General features: G+C 40.6%; 1 protein-coding gene across 1 annotated transcript in view; it reads left to right on the top strand.

Annotated features, from left to right (window-relative positions):
* The window catches only part of aopep (aminopeptidase O (putative)), an 86,832-nt gene that overhangs the window by 9,499 nt on the left and 52,004 nt on the right, over window positions 1-25,329 (top strand). The window contains exons 7-8 of the mRNA XM_061038779.1: window positions 18,198-18,411; window positions 21,274-21,380. Of these exons, the coding sequence (XP_060894762.1) occupies window positions 18,198-18,411; window positions 21,274-21,380 (321 nt within the window). The remainder of the gene's footprint in view (window positions 1-18,197; window positions 18,412-21,273; window positions 21,381-25,329) is intronic.

The following is a 25,329-nucleotide window of genomic DNA, read 5'->3' as shown; positions in this document are numbered from 1 at the left end:
TGTAAGACAACCAGATCAGTAGATCAGTAGATCAGTAGATCAGTAGACAGGAAGACAAATACAGTGTGGTTAAACATCGATAGAGAGTATATGGATGAGTGAGGAAGATGTGTCTGCCACATAAGAAAACCAACAAGGTAGAAAGAGTTGCTATCAGTGAGCACGGATGGGGAATCCCTAAAATGTACTTCTGTTTCTAAAGCCTTTTTCACACATGCACTCCTGAAAATGTCAAACAAATTCAGGAAAGGCTGTCCCTAAAATCTTTCTGAGTTACTCTTTCACACATCACTCAAAGTGGGAGATTCTACCTGTCAGATGGTAGGAGGGGGGGGGGCTCAGGAGATGAGACGTGATGTAAAACGATGGCGCGGATGAAGCAAAAGATTTAGATGCTATAATCTTTTTCCATTATGTCAATGCTACTTGTAATATCAAAGCTTGGTCTAAAGGCAACTGGACTTGGAAGAAGATCTTGAAGACGTTTCACCTCTCCTCTGAAAGGCTTCACTGAAGGAAGAGAGGTGAAACGTCTTCAAGATCTTGAACCAAGTCCATTCGCCTCTGGATCAAGCTTTGAATTAACCATGACCTGGATGACTAAGAACCTGCACAGATGCTACTTGTAATTGAACTTATCTCAGTACAAATGAACGAGTGGAAAAGAACATACTGGCGATCAGAAAAGAGAATGAAACAGTTTCATTAGGGACATGACGATTGCACCAGTTGCCCACTGGTCTGATGTAAATATCCTCACCCATGCCCCCTTACTTGTTGTAACTTTTCCTTAATATTTCCTGCACGCATCAGTTACCGCAACTTCTTTAGAAAACTTTACTAGGGGGTGGATTCAGTCAAAATTAAGAAATGTTCAGGAGAGCATTGCATGGGTAAAAACTTGCAAGCTAACCACAGGGTGGTACATGTGCGCCCCATGTACAGAGGGTGTAGTCCTCCAAGCGGGCTGCCCGGGTTCAAATCCTTTCCCGCATGTCATTCCCCACTCTCTCTCTCTCCCCGCCTTCTGATTCTATCCATTGTCCTATCTCAAATAAAAGAGTAAAAAGCCCAAAATCAAATCTTAGAAAAACAAATGCGAACCATTTCTCCAGAAAATTTGAAGGACACATTGGAAACCAAAACCAAAGCTCTTGTGATTTATGTTTGTTTTTGTTTGTTCATACAATTACGCCCCACTCTTAACATGCCTTAGCTCATTATATTTTTTCTCATCACATCAAAAAACCACGTCATTTGGTTCCTACTGGGAGTGACAGGAAGGGCACGGCATTTCCTCCCGCTCTTTTAAGCCCCAGTCTGTGTGTCCCAAAAGTACCGGCTAATCAGAGATCCCTGTATTTGCATCGTGCCCAAATGAAGACATGACTTCTCATCCTGGAGAGAGCGGTGCTTTCCCTGTGTTTGGTTGAGAAATGACACACACACACACACACACACACACACACGCTCGTTGAAAGGGGTCTTTTTTAGCAGTGTGGGTGATGTGGGTTTTGTTTTGCTTCACTGTAGACAGGCAGATTCCTGTGCTTGTGTTAGTATGAATGCGACTATTGTTCAAATAATAGTGTAAGGATGTGTATTTAGTGTGCCGAGATGACGTCAGAGGAATGCTACACGGATCAGATGTCATTGCCTGTTGTTGTTTCTTTCTCTTGTGGGTGAAATTAACACATTTATAAAAGTTGCAGTAACACGTTTTTGACGATGGGATTATCCCTAATCATAGCTTTAGCTCAGCCATATCAAAGGCTTTAGTTTGTTGTTTTTGTGTTTTCTTTGTGGGAGTTTTTTTGTGGCAGGGGAAAGGAGGGCCGTCCCACATCGCTTGATGGCGGGCTCTGATTACCCCACACACACACACACACACACACACGCACGCACGCACGCACGTACTTAAACATATGAGAGTCTTTCAGCACGTCTCATTGCACTTTTATTACCAGCTTCCTTGATGATTGCTGTTTTTCTTAGCAGAATAACACAAACACATTGCACAAACACACTTCTTGAAAACACTGTTTATTGCCCAAACTGTTTTTTTTCACAGGCCGCCCCTCAAAGGAGGGACTGCCTGAAGAAATATGGAGAAAAAGGATCAAGTAGTAAACCTGCTAGTTCCCTTTCCAGTGCGGCTAAACTAGGCAGCCATATAACTGTCACAGGCACTAGGTCAAAATTATGACTGGTGTATACCTCTTGACCTCTCTAAGTGGCACTGGAGGATTTTCAGGCTGACTTCAGTTCACTGCATTGTTTGTTTATGGGCTAGCAGGAAGTTACACCGGTCATAGTTCCCTGTTGGGAGGAAGTCGGGAGCTGGAGTGCCGGGGGGAGTCGGTACCATGCAGGATAATCCCCCCGCTGCCCTGGAACGCTTTAGTGTACCACCTGAGCTTTTTTTCATCTTTTTTTTTTATAGGACCAGACCAAACAGTTTTATATGGTTCAAACTATTAAAATCCCTGAGTCTTCACGTTACTGCCAACCATTTCCCAAAGAATAACACTAGTTTAAAATGTGATCTCCTGTTTCTTTACTCACACTTGGTTTCATTATTTTCACTACTGTGAAATTGCAATTCCATTTGGTCATTCTTGGAAGAAAGCTCTTTTTCTCAGGCTTCAATTATAACTGCAACATTTTAATTCAAGAAGCTCCTGAAATTGTTTATGGAGGTCTTAATATTTGCAAGTTGATTATCTTGGTGTACCAAAATAAGAAGAAACGAATAGTTCTCTGCAGCTCAAATTACATTTGCATTTGTGCAAAGTGATGAGAAATAACCGGGGATGAATCATGCAACAGCATTTAAAAAGACAAAGCTGGTCGTTAAGGAAATACTGTTGACTATAAGGAAAGGCATTGCTTGTAACCATCTTTAAATGGTAAGTGAATAACATTTAATAACAGACTACAAAATGCAAATGAAAAAGATGAGATTTTAATCTTTACCTGCCCCAGTTTCCAAAATGAGTTTCCCTGTTCTTTGCCTCATTGGCCATGAATCCTCATCACTTTGCACCCTTACTGAATTGCACCTCCTGCCTCTTTACTGACCTGTATCGCCCCTTTTCTTCTCTGTCCCTCCTTACCACTTTACTTTCCCAGTCCTCCCACAGCTCATCCTCCCCTCTTCCTTCCGACGTCTCAGTGGATTTCTTGCCTTTCTGCTCTCCTCGCCGGTTTGATCTGTGCAGTAACCCTAGAAGTGTGCGACACAGACCTGCTCTTTCAGGAAGCAAATGAGGGGTTCGCGGTGGGGCGGGTGTTATGTGGGGGGTCGTATTTTTTTGGCACAGGAGACAGCTGTTAATCAAATAGTCAAGGATGAGGTGTTTCTTTCTTCCCACCTTGAGTGGATCTCCCGTTTTCTTCTGTAGCCGCACAAAAGAGCCTGCCGAGTTGAAAAGGCAGCTCTGCATGCCTGCACCTGGACACAGGGCGAGGGAGGGTCCTGTGCACACTTTTAAAAAGATTGCAAGTAGTTAAGATTTTGAGGTGAGCTTTATTACTCTTTCTCTGCTGAACACACAGGGGACAGCTGTGGGCCCCCAAAATGTTCGCCTCTACTATCCATCTCTCAGGCCTCCTACTTTCTTTTCTTGTCAGACCTTCCTCTGTGCTCTTAATGAAGATAGCAGGGTCCAGTTAAGAAAAGTGTTTTGTTATTGCAGGGACATTCCTCTCCAGTTATCTTGGGCCTCTCAACTTCCCTTTCTCTATCGGCAGTATAGGTTTACCTGTTCTCTTACAGTGACTTCTCACAGCTGAAGGAGACACCTTTTTACCCTTTCACTGTAACACAAGAGGGATACAGGGCCGCTGCATCTGTCTTTAAGTGATATATACGATGTACTTCATGATGTTTAAGAGGTTATTCTTCTGACATTCTGACCCAACTAGAGGATCTAAAATGATTCATCTTTCATTGTATAAAACACCCCTGCTCAGTTTTCAATCAAGTATCCGTATGTTGTTGGTTGATAACATTAGTACGTTAATCATTCGTTTACAGTGGAAAAAAAAGAAGAATTCCTCGCTTGAAAAAAATGGAGAAATTCTCGAGGATTTCAGGAGGACTGCCCCTGCAACCTCCTGATCTGGTTGTTCACCCTTGCATCTCACAGCGGGAGACTACCCCTGTCAGACGGGAGGGGGGACGGGAGGTCTCCTGAGGCAAGACGTGATGAAAAAAGAATGGCAAATCAGTGGGGGGCGATGCAACAGAGTCTGCAATATGACGCTTTTATGAGAATATTTGCCCTACTATAAATACATTTTGTAGTTCGACAGAATCAGAATATCAATAAAAGAGGGGAGAATAACACTGGTGAAGAGTAAACATAATGGAGCAGTTTAACATGTGCATCATACAGATACATTATAGAGATAGCGTGCATACTGTACATTCTATGGAAGTGCACCCATTGCAAGGAATAAACAAGATGTAAGACCAGATGTAAAAAAGATGCTGCAGAAATCCAAGATGTCTTACAAAGCGACAGAGTCTTCCACTGTAATGCATGGTGTAATTGGATAGATTCAAGGTATCAGTGAACGAGTGGAAAAGATGCACGGCGTCATCACTGCAGTTCCACCTTAACTTCTAGGGGGCTTGCAAAAGAAGTCTAGTTAAAGTCTGGGTGAAAGATTAGCCTGTCTGCATTACCACATGCTGCTCAAGTTTTAGCTTTAATGTGTAAACACCATGAAAGATTTTGAGCTTGTCTTTGTAGCGTGGTTTAATACAACCCATTTACATGTTTCCTCCCACACCCCATAATTTTGTGTTCAACACATAAATAAAACTCAAACTTAGAAGGTTATACATTAAGTTGTGAATAATTCAGAACCTGTTTATGCAGCATGAACGTTTTTGATATGAAACATAATTTGATATCTATGAATCCCTGCTTGGATTTATCTGCAGCGTTCCTCAAAATGATTCCTGCTGTTAATGTTCTGTTGTATTCCCAAGTGTCAGATATGCCAACATTGTAACCAGCAGTTGTTGTGAGTGATGGTGCTTATAGCTTTGAACTGCTCTAAGATGTGAACCTGCTGGCAACAGCTGGCATATAGAAGTACATTTAACTGTAACACAGACACACTGTGCCATAACTCTGGATTAAAGGCTGTGGCAAGACAGGCCTGTCACTGCTCACCCATTCTACTAACTAATGGATGAGTCCACAGGACCCATTCCCTCAGGTGATAGATGGGTCCATTGTACAGCGTAGGGTTCGCTGCTGTGGCTCTTGGTGTGCATCCTGGGGCGTGTGTGTGAGAGTGGAACCTGGAAGCTGGGGTAATTTCATTTGTCTGTGCAAAGCCAGACAGCTTAATGTCCATGGGACCCCAGTGCTGAACCGGCCAAAATGAGATATTTGGAACAAAGTGCTGTGAAATGCTCGGTGGTAATGCTTCCAATGTCTGGGTTTGCTTTTAGCCTTAGGGAGAGAGCTGTACTCCAAGCCGGTCAACCGGCTTTTGCAATTGGCTGGTTCAGCCCTGCCACTGGAGGGGGTCAGTGCATGGCAGTGTGTGTTTGTCTGTCCTTTCGTTGTTGGTCAATCGACAAATTTGGTCCAGGCTAACATTTCCTATATTTGAATAAACTTTAATAATAAAAAAAAACGTTATCATATAGCACCTTTCATAAAGATGGAGTAGTTAAATAAAATAAATGTATATAAAACATAATAAAACCAAGCAAGCAAATGAGTATCAGAACATAACAGCATATTTCCATTCTGGCATTTGTTTTCTAACAACCAAAAAATAATAGGAGAAGCAAAAACAAAGGAATGCATTAACAAATAAACTTTTAAAAGATAAGAATAAAACCGACTGTAGGTCAAAAGTATTGATGCATAAGTTTGTACCTCTTACAGACTTGGAAAGGGAATTCCATAGTTTTGTTAAAAAAAAAGGCTGAGCTGTGTATTTTCCTTTTTGTATGATGGATTAGTATTTAAAAATCACACTTGCAGTTGATCAATTGTGAGAAGCAGTGACGAATTGTAAAACAGCGAATAATTAGTAATTTAGGCTGGTCCCAAAACATCAAGAGCCTTGTTAACAAGTAACTCTAAAATCAATCCTTAAAGACTCTAGGAGCCAGTGCAGGTTAGCTGATACTGGGCTGATTTGTTCCATTTTTCTTGTTCTTGTTGAAAACCTGGAGGCAGAGTCATTTTGAGATTCACGGATGTACAAGTATTTTTGCATCTTGTTGGAACATGAACTGCTGAAATGTGCTTTATTTCTCAAATTAAAGAAGCTACCTTTGTCACCAACTTTATGTGGGATAATACCCAGGCTTGTGACCTTTGATCTTACCTGTATGGCAAAACTGACATATTAGGCATGGGTTCTCTTGGATCAACTAATGAAATATTTGTTTTATGATTATTTTAAGAAAGTTTGTCTTCAGCTACTTATTTACGAGGGCCAAACCAGTTGTTAAATGGCAGTCCGTTTGGTCACCATTTGGATACACAGGAGCTTTAGCATCATCATTACTGGGAAAATTAAGCTTAAGTTCTCTGGTAACCCTATGGAAGTTTGTATAATGAAAAAGCAGAGGACTAAGGAAGGTTCCCTGTGCAACACCAAAAGGTAACTCATACTTCCCTGATTTATGATCTCCCATACTTACAGAATGTCACTTACCTTTCACTAACATAACAACTACTGAATGGATTGATGTATATTTTCTGCAGACATGAATGCACAGTCAGATGATACATACTCATGACTTTGCTGATTTTCTTTAGATAAAGCTCTGCTAGAAATTTTGAGTTTTTATTTTTACTTTGAGGCATTTAAACATCTTCTGTATTGATGGCACATATTTTGTACAGATGTTTATGGTCTCTAGAGGATGAATCTTTCTGATGTTGGCAAATAACTATTTATCTAGTGCCAAAATAAACTAGTGTGTTTTCAAGTGAAATAAGTCAATAACTATTGGATGTATTGCTTACAATTTGCTACACATCTTAATGTCCCTCTCAGCACGGTTTAGTAAATGAACGTTAAGCTAAGCCCAGAATTTAAAAAAAGTCTAATTCAATTATTTTTGTTTCTTTAAAAAAAAGGTTGTTGCAGTGCGATTTGGGCTTCAGGCCACATTGAGCCTGAGAAACTACAAGGAGACAGACTTACATATTGTTGGTTTTTCAGGGCATTGGCAGACAGTCACAGAACATCTTCAGTCAAATAGTTTGGTCTACATTCCTCTGCATGTGTACATACATGTTGATTGTTCTTGTACCTTGTTACAGTACCTGTCAAGTGACAATCACTGTATACATTTTTCCCAGCACTTATATACGCTGTGTGTGTGTTGCAGCAAATGTATTTATAGCAAACACTTTTAACGCACAATACATTCATCAGCTGAAGGTCTCTGTCTGACAGGTAGGCAGTCTGGCCAGGTGGCAGCCTGAAGCGTCTGTAGAAAAGACAGCTCTGCTCACTAGCTAATTTCACTTCGATCTCTCCTTCATCTATCTTTCCATTCTGTCAAACTCTTTTTATATAGCCCTGCAGTACTGAGCGGCCTCACTTTCCATCTCTTAACTGTCTTATTCCCTCATGTTACATAAGAGAGAAAAAAAATTAGTCTATTCATTACCCAAAAGGCAAGAAAATATCTCAAATTATAATCATGTGAAATAGATTTGTCTGTTCCTTTTCATTACGACGGCAGAGGAGGCAAAAGAGACTTCTGAGTGCTGTGTGATGATTGATGGCTTATGCATACAGTGAAACAGGAATGTGGTTAATGTCACAAATAACATGTCGACACCACCCTATTGGCAGATAGACAGACGCTTGTTGTAGCCAGATGAACTAAGACTGCACTAGTGCTTTTTGAAACGCTCTGTACACCAATCTCAATAGACACATTACATAGGATTGTATTGAGACTGTATAGGACTCTTAAACTTTGATACATGAGTAATTTGGTAGTGAAATGTTGGTTGTTTTCACACTTGGATCATTTGGATACATTTTTCTGAAGCAAGGGCGCGTGTCCAACTTGGCCCAGTTTGTTTGGACACATGTGAACACATCATTCACACTCTGATGCAGAACCAAACAAGCAAGCCAAGATCGCCTAGAATAGACGGTGTCGGCTCACTTCCTATTGAAAACTGGAGCGGTTCGTTTGCAGTTAGAAAGCAATCAGTACAGCAATCGGAACAAATAGTCTTACTCGCTGACTCATCACACTCCAGTAGTAATCGTAGTGTAAGCAGCAGCCACAGTAGTAGTTGTGGTAAAATGCAGTAATAGGCCATTTTGATTACAACTGATAATCAAACTAAAAACCACAATAGGCTAACGTTAATCACTGCCTCCATCCAATTCAACATCAGCAGAGCATCACAGCACTCAACAACAGAGTCAGTGTTTTCTCTGCCGACACTGCTAACAGGTGTTATTGTTAAATAAGGACACTTTCAGGTTCCTGGGATCCACAATCTCCCGGTACCTGAAGTGGGGCTCCCATGTAGACGCAAGAGGCCCAGCAGAGAATGTACTTCCTGTGTCAGCTCAGGAAGTACATCCTGCCTCAGGAGCTGCTCATCATGTTTTACACCGCCATCATCCACTCTGTTCTCTGCATCTCCATCACTGTCTGGTTTGGATCTGCAACCAAAGAGGACAGACACAGACTGCAACGGACAATCAGGTCTGGAGAAAAAAATCTTTGGTGCTTACCTGCCCTCCATCCAGGTCTTGTACCAGTCAGGAAACGACAGGAGTACTTGCGAAATACTTTTTTATTTTTCATTATTAATCAAACTGAACTCACAAGTTATGTATTTAGTACACATGGCATTTGTTTAGCTGCGCAGTGGGGACTGGAGGCTGTGACGTAATGGCAGCCCTGCGTTTGTGTGCTTTGGCCCACTTAACAATATTGCTGTGTGGACACAAAACGACCCGAGAGAAAAATGCATCAATGTATCGTTTTATCATCTGAATGAAAGATGGGAAAAAAAAAAAAAACGAGTTTAAGGTGTGAAAACAAACCCTTAGTGTCTGTACGTAGGTACTCGTGTCAACATCTTTTTATACTGCCACCTTTGTGCTTGTTCAGGGGGGATCTTGGAGGTGTGAGTGTTTCCTTAATGTCACTCAGAGATTTCCTGTCATTTAGTCTTCAGCATTAATTTACCAGTAAAAAAAAACCTCATCAAGAGTTAAAATCTCCTTTTCAGGAGTGTCGTGGCCAAGACTAGCAGCAGCACAATTCACAGAGTTTCAGAGCAGCCATACATACATACAGAGTATAAGATACATAATTATAAAACATTAAATGACACAAAATAACACATTTAAACTGCAAATATTTGTCAAGATCTCCCACAATCATAAATATATCAGGCAGAACATCTACAGCCAGATGTGTCTGCCCCCAAGTCTTTGAATACCCTCTTTAAAGATGTCAGCACATGCGTTCAGTCAGTCAGTTTGCCTTATTCCAATGAAGCATGTGTTTTGACATATTCACACACATCAAGAAAAGAGCAAAGAAGAACATACTGGTCAGTCAATCAATCAATCAATCAATCAACCAACCATTATTTGTATAGTGCCAATTCATAACTGTGAGTGTGTTACTGAGACGTTTGAGAAAATATGGGATGATATGCAGTAAGAATTTCATCTTTGTATTCCTCACGTTCCTGTTGTCCACACTTCCTTGCCGCTGAAGCAAAGGTCGGAGCAGGCCGTGCATGAATGAGGACGTCGGTGGTGGATGGGACGACACAGTCTGAAGGTGGAGGCTGGCCGTCGGGCGGTGGTTGTGGGACGACAAAGTCCGATAGTGGTGGCCGGGCGTCAGGGACATCGGGGTGAACAAAAACAACATAATGAGGCAGTTTCATTACGCGCACCGAGATCGTACCGGTTGAACTCTGTTCGCCAGAGAACTTACCTTCAAGACCTTAATAGACACACAAGTGTCTGCACTGTTTTAAATTTGTGCTCCAGCATCCTGCAGACTCACAGACCCACACAAAGACACACAAGGAACATTCCTCTGGCATGACATCAGTTGTTGGACTCTTTTCTAAACAAGGAACAAACTGCACTGTAGATTGTTTTAGTCTTAAGAGAGGATGGATCAGACATCTGCTATCACTTCCCAGCTGATACTGATTCAAGACTCGTTGAAAGTATGAGGGGGGGGGGGTTGTGTCTGGTTGTGCATGTCTGTGCCTGTGATTTTCTGCTGCTTTGTGAGGATACTCTGTAAGCCTGAGTCTTCTGTACATCTCTGTGTATGTCTATAAGCATTTTTAACCTCATTAGGTTGTGACCTACATGGATCCCATCAGTGTGAAACAAAGCTGACCTGCTCAGAGCCAGCTGTCTATATATGCATGAGTAAGCTCTTAAGATTAAGCACTTGAAAACAGCTAGAAACTGCAGTCTAACCTTGAAACCTGCCACTTACTTCTCATGTGCCGGCACTACAAAGTCTCATTTTCTCCAGACTCGAGCGGCAGGAGTCGCCTTCTTGTTCCCTGTGACCTCTGATATCTTTTCTGCTATTTATTTTCAGGCTCTGATGCGATGCAGTGTATGTGGGTGGGGTGTCTCTCTGGGGGCCCCGGTCTGGCCCCCGTTCATGTGATCAGGCCCTACATGGAGTGGCATTTGGCCTGGCCCTGCGGGGCCCCGTCTGGGAGCAGAGAGCTGATCTGCAGCCAGCCTGGAATGCCAGACATTTGAAGTCAGACTTGTTAAAAAAGAACGAAGGGTGGTAGGAGTTTGGTCAAATAGGCCCCTGTGTCTAAAATAGCCCACAGACTTTGTCCGAGAGGGAGGGAAAGGAGACAAAGCTGTTTCCCGTAAGCTGACATTAGGAAAGGCCAGTCCTCCAACCTTTGCTTGAATAGAAAAGAATAGACAAAGTTATAAGTTGTTGTCTTTTGTTTGGCTTTGTGTCTCCTTACCTGTCTGTCATGGTGTCTTAAAAGTGCTTGTCTGCTTGTTTCTGTTGGGGTATTCAGTTATGTGCACAATGTGTGAAATGTCTGTGTCACACCGGTTCTGCAGTTCAACAGTTATCACACCGGGGAGATGACGCTGCACTTGGGGAAAAAGAAAAACTCATGACATGGTGAAAGACAGGAGTCTGATTTTTCCTTTTTCTTACCCTTTGGTTTTCTCATTCTCCTTCCATAAATATCCTCTTTACCAGATAATCTTTTTATTTATTTTCTGCATTCCCTTTTCTATATGTACTGATATTTTTCCAAGTCCTGCTCTCCATCTTGTCGTATCTCTGCCTCTTTATGCTCCCGCTCTTACTCTCTCATTTACACACACGGTGCACACTTGGCTCTCATCATCTTTTTTTTTCCTCGTCCCTCCGTCTCATGGGGCTGTTTTACTGGTGTCCCAGCTATGTGCTTAGCCGGGCTATGGATGTCAATTACAGGACTATGATATGGCCCCTGCTGCATTATGCATGGAAGTGTCCCGCTGGGGAAAAAATGGCCTACAGCCAGGAACAATGGATGGAGAGATGGAGGGATGAATAATGGATGGAGAAATGGAGGAATGAGACACTATTGCAATCTGTATCGCACCCAAATTGAAGACTTTCCTGGCACACACCTCTGAAGCTCCGGGACAGGTCACCCTGGGTGACTCAGAGTGGTGAGGCTGTCGTGTGAGAAAGCACAGGGGGGATTTAATCAGTCTTTCATTTCGTGCGTTAAGACTCAATGGGGTACCACCATCAGAAAGGTCACCTAAGGTCATATCTGTTATCCTATATGCAGACAGTCTTGCATCGGGATCCCTCTTGTTTATTGCCTTCTGGATACAAATTAAAGCACTGTTTGTCAGAGTTGATTTCTGCATAATGTTCTACTAAAAATAACACATGAAAGCAATCAAGAACAGGGAATATAATTAACAGTAGAGTCTGGAATTTGTGTTTGGCATCCAATTTAATGTCAAACACGGTTAATCCATTTCTTAAATCTATTTAGAAGAACATGACTTAAAAAAAAAAAAAAGAAGAGCAGACAGTTAATCTTTAGTACAACCAAAGGGCAATTTGTTACACAGCTTGCAATTAATTAAAAATCCGTCTGAGATCACAAACATCAAAACAACAACAGGAGAAAGGGTCCGCTTACGAGAATCTACTTTCTCTGAGGGGTCAGTGACAGAGCTGAAACCAAACATCAACATCATTAAGCATCATGCAAACTTCAAATGTTATGTATATTGACAAGAGGATACGGACACATTTATTGGAGTATTTTGGTGGGATAAATTGATGATCCTATTCTGTCACCTGGAGAAGAATCTTAACGAGCAAAATGCAGTGTGTCAGTTATTCAGATAATCAAACAAATGAGTTTTTATCTTAATTGATGTATCATGCACAGTCAGAGTATAAAAATAAAAACAAACCATGCGCGAGGATTTGGTGTTCGGTGAGAGCTGGGAAGATGACTCTGGGACGCCTGAGCAGCTGTCCAGCTTTCAAGAGGTGTCGCGGGACAAACTGAACAAAAACACTGGTGAAGGGATGTTCCCACTTTAAGATGTCCTTGCTCTTGCTGCCCATCTGTCTGCACAGTTCAGTTGGGGAGCCAATAGAGGTCATGTGGTATTGATGGGTGTTGTCACTACTTGGCTAGCTTGTTTGTATAAATGGGGCCTGGATCTGTTGAAGGAGGCTGTTCGGAGACTAAGGGCCATGTGTTAGGGTATGTAACTTATCAGTAGGACATAAGGGCATAATTGGGATGAGGGGGTTTCTTCACTGATACTGTTTGTATTCCTTGCGTTCCTGTTCCTGTCCACACTTCCTTTGCCGCCGATGTGGAGGTTGGAGCAGGCCGTGCATGAATGAGGACGGCGGTGGTTGTGGGGACGGCGCAGTCCGATGGTGGATGCTGGGCGTCAGGGACATCCGTTGGTAGTAGTGCCAGATCACCTCGCTGAAGCTAATGGGGATCCAAATAAAACAAACAAACAAACAAACCTCGCTGAAGGTTCAAAGGACTACAAATGATAATTTAGATTGAATATTTTCAAATTAATCTGGACCCTATATTTTAAGGCAGATGTCTACATTGTACAAATATGTTGCCAGTGTATTTGTGCAGTAATTTGCTTGCAACTTTTTGAATGAAAAATAAGAAACTACTCAACCTAGGACTTTTGTTTTTGTTGCTGTGGTGTTGAAATACGTGTTGATGTTGTTAAGTTGTTAACAGTATTGCACTGAACTGAAGTTTAATGTTCTTGTTACATGATGACACTACAGACTATAATTTGTCAACACATTTTCTGAAAGTTTCGTTTTTTATTTCTAAACGCTTGATTGATTGTAATTGTCAGTTTAATCAGCAGCTGTAGTTGTACGCTAAGTGACTGTTGGTAATTTTGCGAGGAGAAGAGCAGAGCATGTTCTGCAATTAAGGCAGTTCTTCCTCTTACATAGTAATGATGTCCACCACTCAAAAACAGAACAGAAACCGTTTTTTTTTTTTGGCATTCGGGAGGAAACACATTCATCTCCACAGCTAACCATAGATTCAGATGAAAGGTGTCTGCAGGTGCTACATATGCATGAACATTTCTGAGAGTTTTCTGTTGCCATGACAGGTCCCTGATGTCAGCTAATGTCAGTCAGTGTATCAGTGAGTGTGAAAGATGCTGTTGTTTTTCATTCCCTCCATGGTGGGATGACACTATTTGTCACTGTAGTGATGGATTCCGCATCCCTCAGAGGAGCATGTGCAAACGCCGTCTCTGAAAGGCTGTCTTTGTGTTTCACACTCGCTCGCACAAACACACACACAACGCACTGCTGGAGATGACAACAAAGGCGTGCTTATCCAATTGTAGGGGAATAAGATTAGGCTACAAAGAAACTCATAAGGCTAATGTTAGCATCTCCTGCTCCAGTGAGGCCCTTTGTTTGTGTAATCAGGAAAAACATGGGATTAGATTTGAGATGCTGTCTCGGAAATGATGCCCATAAGACCCCCATTGTGTGATGTTGACATGTTCCTAAATAGCATACCGAGATGCCCTGCCCTGTATCTGATAAAACACTCCGTAGGGAAATAAAACATAGTTGTGCTGTCCAGACATCCAATTTTGTTTGCCTGCAAAATAGCCTGTGTGGAAGACCCTGGCCTAACCCGTGTCTTCAGTCAATGTTTTCCTTTATAATTGACTCATCACTATAATTAGATTATGGCGGAGGCTAAACATAATTTTCATCTGGTGTTTCAAGATGCGTATCTTTCCTGGATGACATCAGCTCATATTACAACTCCCTATTATTTCTCAGTAGCAGCATCATACGGTCTATTTGTTGCTGCGGGATTGGACTGAGAGTCTGCAGGTGAAGTAATTACAGCTAACTGTGCCTGAGCAGTTACAAGAAGGACCGCTGTTAATGTTTTAATAAGGAGAAACACATGTCGCTTCCATATTCCCAGTTAGACCCTTACTTACTTTTAAAGTAAGGACCTGCAGTTTGCCATAAATTATCCCACCAATGTCGGGTCAATAGTGGCTGGGACACAGACGGTCTAGAGAGTGTGAAAGGAATTCTAGACAGTTCAGTGTTGTTATATGGGCTGAGAGAGAGAGAGAGAAAAGGAGAGAGAGAGAGCATTCATTTGCACCTCTGTGACCCCTCTTCAGTTCTTCTGTTGAAGAATAGCTCGCCTCTCACGCACAGATCCACCTAAGCCCCTCAGGGCACCCACAGCCTGTTACGTAAGGCAGGAGTAAAGAATGCTCCAGAAAAGTCTTCAGCCATGACCTTGGCTTTGACTGAGCTCTCCTATTAGCCCTTTTTTTTTTTTTTTTTTAACAGCACTGTCTCAGGGTCAACAGTCACATGTCCTGCTAAACCTTTGTATTTAACATTAATGACACTTTTAGACAGTAAAATGAAATATTTACATTAAAACTCAAGATGGTAGGTGCCCATCTGCAATGAATTGTTCTCTTTTGATTATATGTTTATAATGTACAGGATCCTTTAAATCCATTACACATGTGAATCATTATGTATAATCGTACTTAGTTTATACGACTTTGTACGATGACATCAGCAAAACATGTACCCCCCCTTGGATGTGTGTGGAAAGGATGTGTTTATGAGTAAATAGATAGATAAAGCGAGGTTTTCAACTACTTTTCTTTGCTACTTAATACCGTTTAAAAAATGACTTCCAGCAGCAAGAAAAAAAAAGATGGTCTATATTGTTGTTTTTTATTTTTCTTGCTGCTCGGCTGCACTTTGTGACGTGCTTATGACCCTCCATCTTCCACTTTAATATCAGCCCCAGCTGTAAATGCAAGTATGCTGATGGTGAAACTTCTGAACAATATGCTTTGCTAACATAATTTAGCATTAGCATTGGCAGCCTGTTAGCACGATGTTATGCTTAAAGCCTCACAGAGCTATTGCTTTAGCCTCTTAGTCCCAGTTTGGATCTGTTGTTTAGAGCATCAGTTCAGAGTTCAGTCAATATGTGTTTTAAAGACAATGTAGGATAAAGTTTGTAAACACACACATTTAAATCAGGCCCCTCCTCATGGGCTCATCGCCCCCAGAAGCGCAGTACGTCAACTGCAGTACTTAGAGTGTACGTTTACTGCTTGTACCTACACTGCAAGCTACCTGAGAATAGGCCTTTTACATTTAAAGCAGATAGTTTAGCACGCTAGCACAAGCTAACCGGTGTTTGGCATCTGCCTGTGCAACACAAAGAAGGCCAACTCTGCGTCACACTCATTTTGGAATGAGCCTTTTCTGCTTGGCGTATCGTCTCTTTCGGACAAAAAGTTCCCTTTATGCTGCTATATACTGTATGTCAACATCAGCTATATTCACCGCTTTGAATCACGTCCAATCACTGAAATGTGTCCACTTCTAAACTCACCTTCAAGCTGTCATAGGCTGGAGGAAACACACCCGCTCCCCACCCAAAAAAATGTCCAGAGTCAACCAAAACAAAACATTAAATGACCGGCAGAGGACAGGGCTCTCTGCAGACACAGTCACCACCACACATGTAGAGAGGCCCATAAGTCATGACTGAGAGGCATTACTTTTGTACAAGTCTATATTTTATTTTTTTGTAAAAAGCAAATCTGTTTAAAAAAAACAAAAACTGATCAAGTCTTAAACGAGCAAAAAAACATCTGATGCCATCTGTTTGTGGAGCTCTGCACGTAACCTTAGTCAGTATTTATTTGGGAAAATAGTTCTTGTAAAAAATAATGACAAATCGCCAGATGTTTAAATTTAAAACACTCTTTTTGAAGTAAAAGAACACGTCTACGTCAAGAAAATCCCGACCTTCACTTTTTTCCTATAAGAAAAATTTTCCTAACACACTTCCTCATTTTCACAGCAAACTCAAGCCAAGATGCATCCGACAGAGATGTCTGCTGCGTCAGTCCTAATTTAGCATCTCAGTATTCTCTGCTGGCAGGAATCATGTGCGGCAAAAGACACTTTCCAAACCCTCGTCAAACCTTACATTTACTTCCTTGATTGTGAAAACAGGAACATTTGAGGGGAAAACCCCACATTTTTAACATATCCCTTATTATTCAGACATCTAAAATGGAGACTTGCATGTATAGAATAACATTAGAAACTCACATTTGATAACAATTATCCTGGAATTTAACAGCTCGTGGCCTTATTCCCTTACATGCTAAAAAAATCGAATTAGCCTTTTGAATAGTTGTGTCTCAAACACGCACAAACACGCACAAATACTATACACAGGCACACTGTTAAAGTTATCACTTCAGCCTCTTTTCTTCCCTGTAACTAAAAGTACTATCAGGCCTTCTTGTGTGTAATTTAGTGATGTGAATGTTGAACATATTGTATGTGTTTACAAGAGTGCACAGAAGGAAACACTTGACTCTATATCTACAAACACGTGAGATGCACTTTTAAATTTGATCTCAAGCAGAACCATATGTTTAATTTCCTTGTGTGAAGTGTGGGAGGTAAATCTCAATTAACATAATTGCTCAATAAATCAGTCATGGCTATTGAGTTAAAACAGATGTTTGTAGTTTTTTTAAATATAACTATTATTCAAGCTTTGTCTTTAGTTCTTTTCTTTTCATCTCTATTAAGATCTTTAAAGATTTGGTTTCATAATGATCTTGTATAGTAAGAAAAAAGAAATCTCTAATTACAAAAAGTCTTCTCTGTTGCCTTGAAGTCGTCTGTAGAAACAACGTAAAAGAGGTGGAGTGGAAACTATTCATTTGACCTTTATTTATTTAGCTACAACAACAGCAAGGCACTTAAATTTTAACCCGTTTTTACCCAGCATGATGTGTCTTGCTTTATGTTTGCACAGGGCAGTTTGGTTCGCATGAACACTTGATGACTAAGCGGCCCGATTCTTGACATAATTTATAAAATGTAGGAAGGGATGGGCAGTAAGTGACTCTTGTGCTCATTAGTTGACACAGGTTTGGTTCTTCTTGTGTGGCGTGATCAGGCTTCATTTTCCTCTAATCATAGGTGTGGAACATGGCCTTAGTCACTCTTTGATCTTTTTAGACAGTGGTAGTAAATCTTCATCCCTCTTAGGTTTTTCTTTCTTCCTCACAAACACTTTTTTGGTCATGGTAATTTCCATTGAGTTTACTTTCTTGTCTTTGAGAGGCGCAGTCTAGGCCTGGGGATCCCGCCGAAGATTTCTGCCTTTTAATAAGGCAGTTTTTTTCTTACCACTGTAACTTTTGCTGCTTTGCTAAAGTGCTCATGATGGATAGGCCGGGTCTTTGTAATATAGCCATAAGTCTTTTTACCTGCTCTTTTGTAATGTTAACAGACAAAGAGTAAGGTATTTGACCTGCTTTTTGTAAAGTGTCTCGAGATAACACTTATTATGAGTTGACGCTATACAAATAAAAATTGATTGATTGATTGATTTGTCATCCTGAACCTTCCCGAGTATAAAAGCATTTTCGTCCTGTCTTCTAATCCTTGGATCCTTTTTATCCCCAACTTATTTCTCATTCATTTCCTCAGTTTTAACAATTGTATGTGTTTTTGTCCCCTTTGTTCATTCTTTATTTCTGTTTTTTTTTTTCTCTCTCTCCACCAGCCCGCATATCATTTTCCTATCCCAGAGTGTATTGGGCACAGGGAGTTCTGGTTCTGGAGCCAACAGCCTCTCTCTGTGTGGGTCCAGGATCTGCCACGAGATTGCTCATTCCTGGTTTGGTTTGGTTATTGGCGCCAGAGACTGGACTGAGGAATGGATCAGTGAGGGCTTTGCCACCTACCTGGAGGACATAATCTGGGCTCACGCACAACAAGTTCAGTAATAATTGCTGCCTGAGGATTGAGGATACAGCTTTTTAATGAAAATGACGTGTTAAAACTGTTTACCAGAGATAAATCAATGCTATAACACGAGCCTTTACATGTAAATACAACAGCTTAGTAATTTGTGAATACTAATTTATTTGAGCTATTTTGAAGAAGTAACCTTGAAATAGAAATGTTAGGGTGACTATCAGTCCTGATTTGACCGCGGGACCGTCCCGTTTCAAGCTCTGTGTCCTTACAAATATCTATAAAACACTAATATTTCCCATTTTTTAAAAGTCCTTGTCTCGATTTTAACCCATTGAAATACCAAAACAGTACACCATTCTTACAACACTTTTTTTTTTTTTTTTTTCCAACCGTTTATTTGAATCAGGGACAGTGTACAAAAAAACACATTAGTCTCAGAAGAGAAGAGATGCTTTGTACCAGATTTAGCTAGCTAGCTAATTTCCATCTGTTGTCCCTGGGCAGATGATGGCAACAGCAAGATACAAATCAACCAGTCAGTCTCACACACACACACACACACACACACACACACACACACACACACACACACACACACACACACACACACACACACACACATTCATAAGAGAGAAGAAAGACATAGAACAATTTACAGATATTAAAACATTATGTACAAGTTTCCCTGAGAGATCTAAAAGGTTGTCGAGATGACACATTAATGCTGACAAGACTGGTTCCTTAAAATCAATTTTTTGACTTCCCGGGTGAAAGTGCAGAAGTTTGTGCAAAGTTTAAGACTAGTTGGAAGACTATTCCATTCTTTAACGGCTTTAAAACGAAAAAACAGATTGTGCTAAAGCGGAGCCACGTTTAGGAATACTGCAATCTCCGTTAGAGGCAGAGACCTTGAAGACCTGCTTATCAGCTCAGAGCGAAGTTTCACAAAGCTTTTCGATGGTGGGGGAGCAGCACCATGGATTATTTTGTACACTAAGCGGACATCGGTATAAAAAATTAAATTGTCAAAGCTCAGAATTTTATATTTATCAAGAATATCACAATGATGATACTGTTGTGGTTTCCTGTCCAGAGTTTTGAAGTGAAGTGACCTTATGGGTTTTAAGACAGTCTTATTTGCTTGAGAACAACATGATATACAGTAATGAAAGTGTTTGTATACTGTATATGTCAATCGATGCCGTTGCCAAAGCTGTTGCCTTGGCAAACATCACTAATGCACCATGAGTCAAAGTTCAACACTGATTCGTCTGTACATGTGTCAATCAATCTCGGGGTTTCGGCTGTTGCTTAACTAGCCAGTGAGTATGCTTGCTGTGTTTTGCGCACTTTGCAAGTATCCATTTTCAGTCGTGTAAATACAAAGCCATATTAAAACTATCAAACACAAACATCTGGTTTCGACCCCCTTCAGTGAGGCAAATGCTGCTGACAACCAAGCAGCCTGCTCAGGAGGGAAACTTGACCTACCACCTTGAGTGACCAGTGCAGGTCACCGAGCTGTGGAATCGATACATGTCTGTTTGCGGTGAAGTGCAAGTCTCCTGATTTGGAGTTTTAAAAAAATGTGGTCACCCTAAGAAATGGGTCAAGGAAATCACTGGCTCACTTATAAACATCGCCAATGTACAATGCTGGGCCTGAAACTGGCGTCTGCCACTTCCACTGCAAAGTTTGTGGTCTCAAATAACACACTTGACAGGGGAATGTGGGCACCGGTAAACAAACTCGTACCCATGTGTAGGAATATTGCAGGGGCAGGGGATTTTGTGATGCAGACGGTGAGCTGGTGAATTGAAACAAAGTTGTATATAAATTGCTCTGACACATTTAATTCAACAACAAAAAAATCAAACATAACATTGACAGATCTGTTTTATCAAAATCATTCAACTTGGCAGTTATATTTTGAATGTGCACCTGTAGTGAGACATATTCTTTAAGTGCCTGAAAGATGTTTTTTTTTTTTTTCCTGTTTTGCTTCAGGTTGTTGCCAGGATTTTCAAATGTTATTGTTCTGGTTGGAATCCATTTAAAGTAGACGTGGCTAATTTCTTTAGTCTCATTAAACCATACACAAAGCAAACAAGGAAATAGTCTATAAAGACACCAATCCAAGTTTCAAAGCAATGAAGCCCCAAAGAAAAGCAAAAAACTACTATTGAAGAGTTGGCCAAACGGAGGGAAAGAAAGAAGAAGTACCTGGTTTAACCTTTAAACAAACCTGACTTACTAAGAAGAAAGTAGACAAGGCTGAAGCACATTAGTCGTAAAAATGTGCTGCCACCTTCTCGACCTTAAACAAGTGAAAGCTTAAAGAAGTAGATAATAGATCAGAGAGAGCTCCAGATGTACTTTAAGTAAGATCTCACAATGAGGCATACCTGCAGGGGGAAAAAATCAGATTAAAAAAAACAAGACAAAGAAAAAGGGTGTAGTTATTGGCATGAATCCGTTGCTTGCAACACTAACTTCAGCTTTAATGAGGGAGTTGACATCTGTACAGATCTAATCCTCCTACTTGCTTTCCCACACCATCTTAAGTTACGCAAATGTTTTCTCTTGTGTCTGCGCCATTGCATCATGTCGACTTTATGACACGAGCTTGGCTCTAATATAAACTGATCTAAGCCGGCCTGTCGTTGTAAGGAAAAGTCAATAAGACACAGTGACGGATACAGACAGTGCCACTACTCTCATGTTGCAGAGTTTGACTTTTTATTTGAGCTGTTTCTATCCATTTTTGCTGATGAAACCATTTCAACTTTTCCTTCTGTTTTCTTTGATCTACCCAAATCTTTTACCCAACATTGTCTCTCTCTCTCTTTCTCTCTCTCTCTCTCTCTCTCTCTCTCCAGCTCTCCATTCAAGAGGCAGCAGAGCAGTCTGACCTGAAGGCACTGCTGAGATGGAGACGACTCTCTGATGAGCTGCAGAACTCAGAGGAGGCACTTCAAATCCTCAGGTGTGTGTGTGTGTGTGTGTGTGTGTGTGTGTTTTTTTCGGTCAAGCACATCTGCCTTAATTCATCCTCCACTGCTGCCTCTATGGAGAAAGTGTCTCCTTGTGAATAGTGAAACAGCAGCATGTTTAAAAACCAGAACACATTAACTGACACGAAGTTGACCCCAAATGCTGCATTTTCCTTTCCCAATAATACCTTCATCACTAAATATTAATAGAGGCTTACTTTATCTAAACCAATCTAAATCAGTAACCAGTCTTGATGTTAATGATCTGAGTGCATCGTTCCGCATCAACAGGTCCATGGCCAGATTTCAGATTTCCTGTGCGGAAGCTATTGGTCCTCATTGCAGTGGCTGTGGGCTGTGTGGTCCCCTACTCTCTCCTCCCAACATTTCCTGTCTCTCTTCAGCTGTCCTGTCCAAAGGAGGCAAAAAGGCCCCAAATAGAAACCTAAAAAAAAAAAACTTGGGATACTTTAATCAATTTGCATCAGACCGACTGGTTCTATATTTGAATGAATCGTAAATTAATCTCATAGTAGTCTATGAATCCAGATTCGAATTGTAACTTCTTGTAAAGGAGAGACTCACACCCCTTTTAAGCCCAACACAGAGAAGGCATCACTTATCTACCAATGACTACTGTATGAGTATCAATGCCTAAGATACTTTAGTAACACACTATTTTAAAGTGTATATAATTCTTCTCTGAGCTACACGTCTCTTTGGTCTCGTCTGCAGAGTTACATTCTTAATATTCTGATCAGCTTTTTTGCAGATAGTATTTTCATAATAATCCCTGCTAACATCTACATTAGGACCACTTTTACTCAAATGTGTTGAGTGTCGCTGTGACTTTCATGGAGTGTATGCAAATGTATTTTTTAGCTTTTTTTTTTTGTTAAATGTGGTTAAAAAGCTAATTTATCAGTGGCCAGGTGGATCTTAAAATCATACTGAAGCTTGTGCCGTCTCTGATATGGGCAAGAATTACAGTATGTTCCATGTTTCTGTTGTTTGCATTGTTCCTGCACATTGTTTCATATACTATATCTCATTGTAAGTTCAAGGTCGACATTAGAAAAGAAAAAGTCACCAATTCAAGGCAATTGATGATCTATTGCAGTTCAAGCAATGCCACACCTAAAGCACACACAACTGTACAAAAAGATGATCCTAGGTAGTGACTCATAGCTGTTCAAAAAGCCAACGGTTAACCACAAAACATTTGATTTACCTGTAAAGTAACCACAAGCACACCGCAATGAAGTCTAGTCATACACAAGGGAATATAGTGCAACCAATGTCAAGGCAGAGAGGAACATGTTTAAAAAATATGTTTTTAAAGTAGGAGAAGGTATGCTCAGTTTTGATTGTGTCTGCACGTGCAGACGCACACGTGAGCTTCAGGTCTATGCATTCCAGGAGTGCAGGTGTGGCGAGTGTATCCCGATGCACTGTGCTGTCATGTCTGAGAAAAGCTCTGCACACAGGCACAAACAGAGAGAGCGCACAAACACACAAAGTCTTCATCTGATACTGACAATGTAGCACCCACACCCTGTTTGTTTTATCCGGGGTGGAAGCACCGTGTCATTGAGGGATTAAAGGTGTAAAACCCACGCCTGGAGTTAACCATTTAAGAGGAGAAATGTTAACATTTTGTAAGGATTGTAACATTGATATACTCCCTCCTTAACTGCGGATAGCACTTGTAGCATTGTGTGCTATTGGCATTCACGCTTGTAAGAACATGACAGCAAATCGTTAAGCTATTGATTTCATGGCTCTTCTGCTTGGCACTAACTTCTCTCTATGTCGCCTAACTAATAATGCGTGTCATCTCACAATTGAAACAGTTAGGATTGTTTTCAGAAGTCAAATCAGTTCAGCCTCTTTTCATTAGTGCAAGCTGTGTTTATGAGATCTCACTAATTGGAAAAAAAGGTGATGTGTACTCATTGGTTAAAATAGTTTGAGTACTTCACGGTTGACTTTGTTAATCGATATCTAACTGTTTCCTGTTTAAAAGCTACAGAATATTTTGTTAATTCTAAAGTTTCAAATTGAAACTAATGCGGATGTTGCGCTTCTGTGACGCAGGAGATTTCCTGAGATGGAGAGCAGTGAGTGAGTGAGTGAGTGAGTGAAAGGGTTAAACATGAACTTGAGAACCGTCTCTGTCTGGAAGTGTATGAGGGTGTTCCCCTATGAGGCAGACACAGGGCGGTTTGGAGGATCAGGATTAGGTTTCTCTGCACCTGACAGGGTTAAATCAACAACAGAAAACTAGCATCTGAAAAATGCAAACAAAACATGCACACACACATACACAGAGACTTCGTGCTTGTACTCAGGGATGCATACTTTTTCGACTCATGGTATTGAAGAATGGCACGCAAGTTAAAGTCATTTCTAATCCTCACATCTCTTGACGGCCATGTTAGCCCATGCTGAAGCATAAATTAACCCTGTTACATACATTAAAATAATGGATGAATGGACACAGTCTGTGAGTCTGGTATAGCGTTTAATATGCAAATGAAAAGACTACTTTATAAAGCATCAGTAATCGCATGATGAGAATAATTATAGTGAAGTGAAGTGAAGTTTATTTATAGAGCACATTTTAGCAACAAGGAAATGCAAAGTGCTTCACAAAAGACATCCAAAGTATCAAATAGAAAAATTCACATAGAAAATGTCAAAATCACTAAAACTAACCATTTACAATTACAGAGAAGATTAAATATCACTATATTAAATACAATTGTAATGGAAAGATCCAAAATAAATACAGAAATATGACATGAAGCAAAAAAATGTGTAATGGTGATGTCATATTTCAATGTGTTAACGCTCTGAAGTCCCAGACTTTTGAGTCTTATCTTCCTGAGGTCAAAAGCTGACCCTGATGAAGGCCACAAGCCAAAAGGCATCTGTCTAATTTGTTGGTAATGTTGATTTGTAGTGTTGCTGGAGCTTTTTGACCTCTTTAAGTCTTTCACTCTTCATGCATCTTAGTAGTTGGTGAGGTTGTGCCAAAAAATCTTCTTGGACTCTTATCTTCCTGACAGACACAGATTCACCTGCTGGTCTTTGCCTGATTATTATATTCAGAATCAGTATCAGTATAATAATAATAATAGTTCAAATACATTTTATATAGGATTTTTCCTAACAAAGTTACAAAGTGCTTCAAATATGATACGGAATTATAAAATGAAAGTGGATTAAATCAACACAGAAGAAATACAAATAGTTGATCGTAAAATAATTCAGAAAAGCCCTCCAATCAAAGACGGTTAAAGGAGAGGATTCTGTGGTCTTGGTTTAGCCGATACTAGTAAAAGTTGAGGGATGTCATGATCATACAGCAAATATATGTGAAGTAGTTTAAGGGTTTTGTCATTTCTGTATATTTTTCAAAGAGTCACCGAAAGGGTCTGCATGATTCTGTAGTTATGAAGTATTCAATGACCTCCGTTGAATTGCTTTGTAACTGAGAGAGTCTTATTGCGAGCAGGTCAACTGGATTAGTAAAGTCAAGGAAAACATATTTGTCCCCATGTTTTGAACTATTTACATGATCATTTACATATATTTCAAAACAACAGACACCAGAAGTGCTTTTTATTGGATGCAGAAATGTTCAAATGTAATAAAAAATGTATTTTTGTGAAGTTCATTGCAACAATAACCTCGAGACAAGTCATAGTTTTGACTGCTATTCCAATCTCTGGTGTGGGCTAGACTGCATGCACATCCAAATCCTGATGTGGCTCCACTGTTTCCCATTATAACTGCGGGTTAAAAACATGGTATAAATCAACATGAACTGGTTGCCACAATGCACAGTGAGATGTTAGAGAGGAGCTCGTGAAGGGGAAAGAAGAGAGCAACAAACGGGATGTTCTGAGAGATATGCAAAACCTCACCAGTAAACAA

Source organism: Labrus mixtus, chromosome 5 (assembly GCF_963584025.1).
Source record: "Labrus mixtus chromosome 5, fLabMix1.1, whole genome shotgun sequence".
Classification (NCBI taxonomy): domain Eukaryota; kingdom Metazoa; phylum Chordata; class Actinopteri; order Labriformes; family Labridae; genus Labrus; species Labrus mixtus.
The sequence above is the reverse complement of the archived record's forward strand: the minus strand, read 5'-3'. Positions and strand labels throughout refer to the sequence as shown.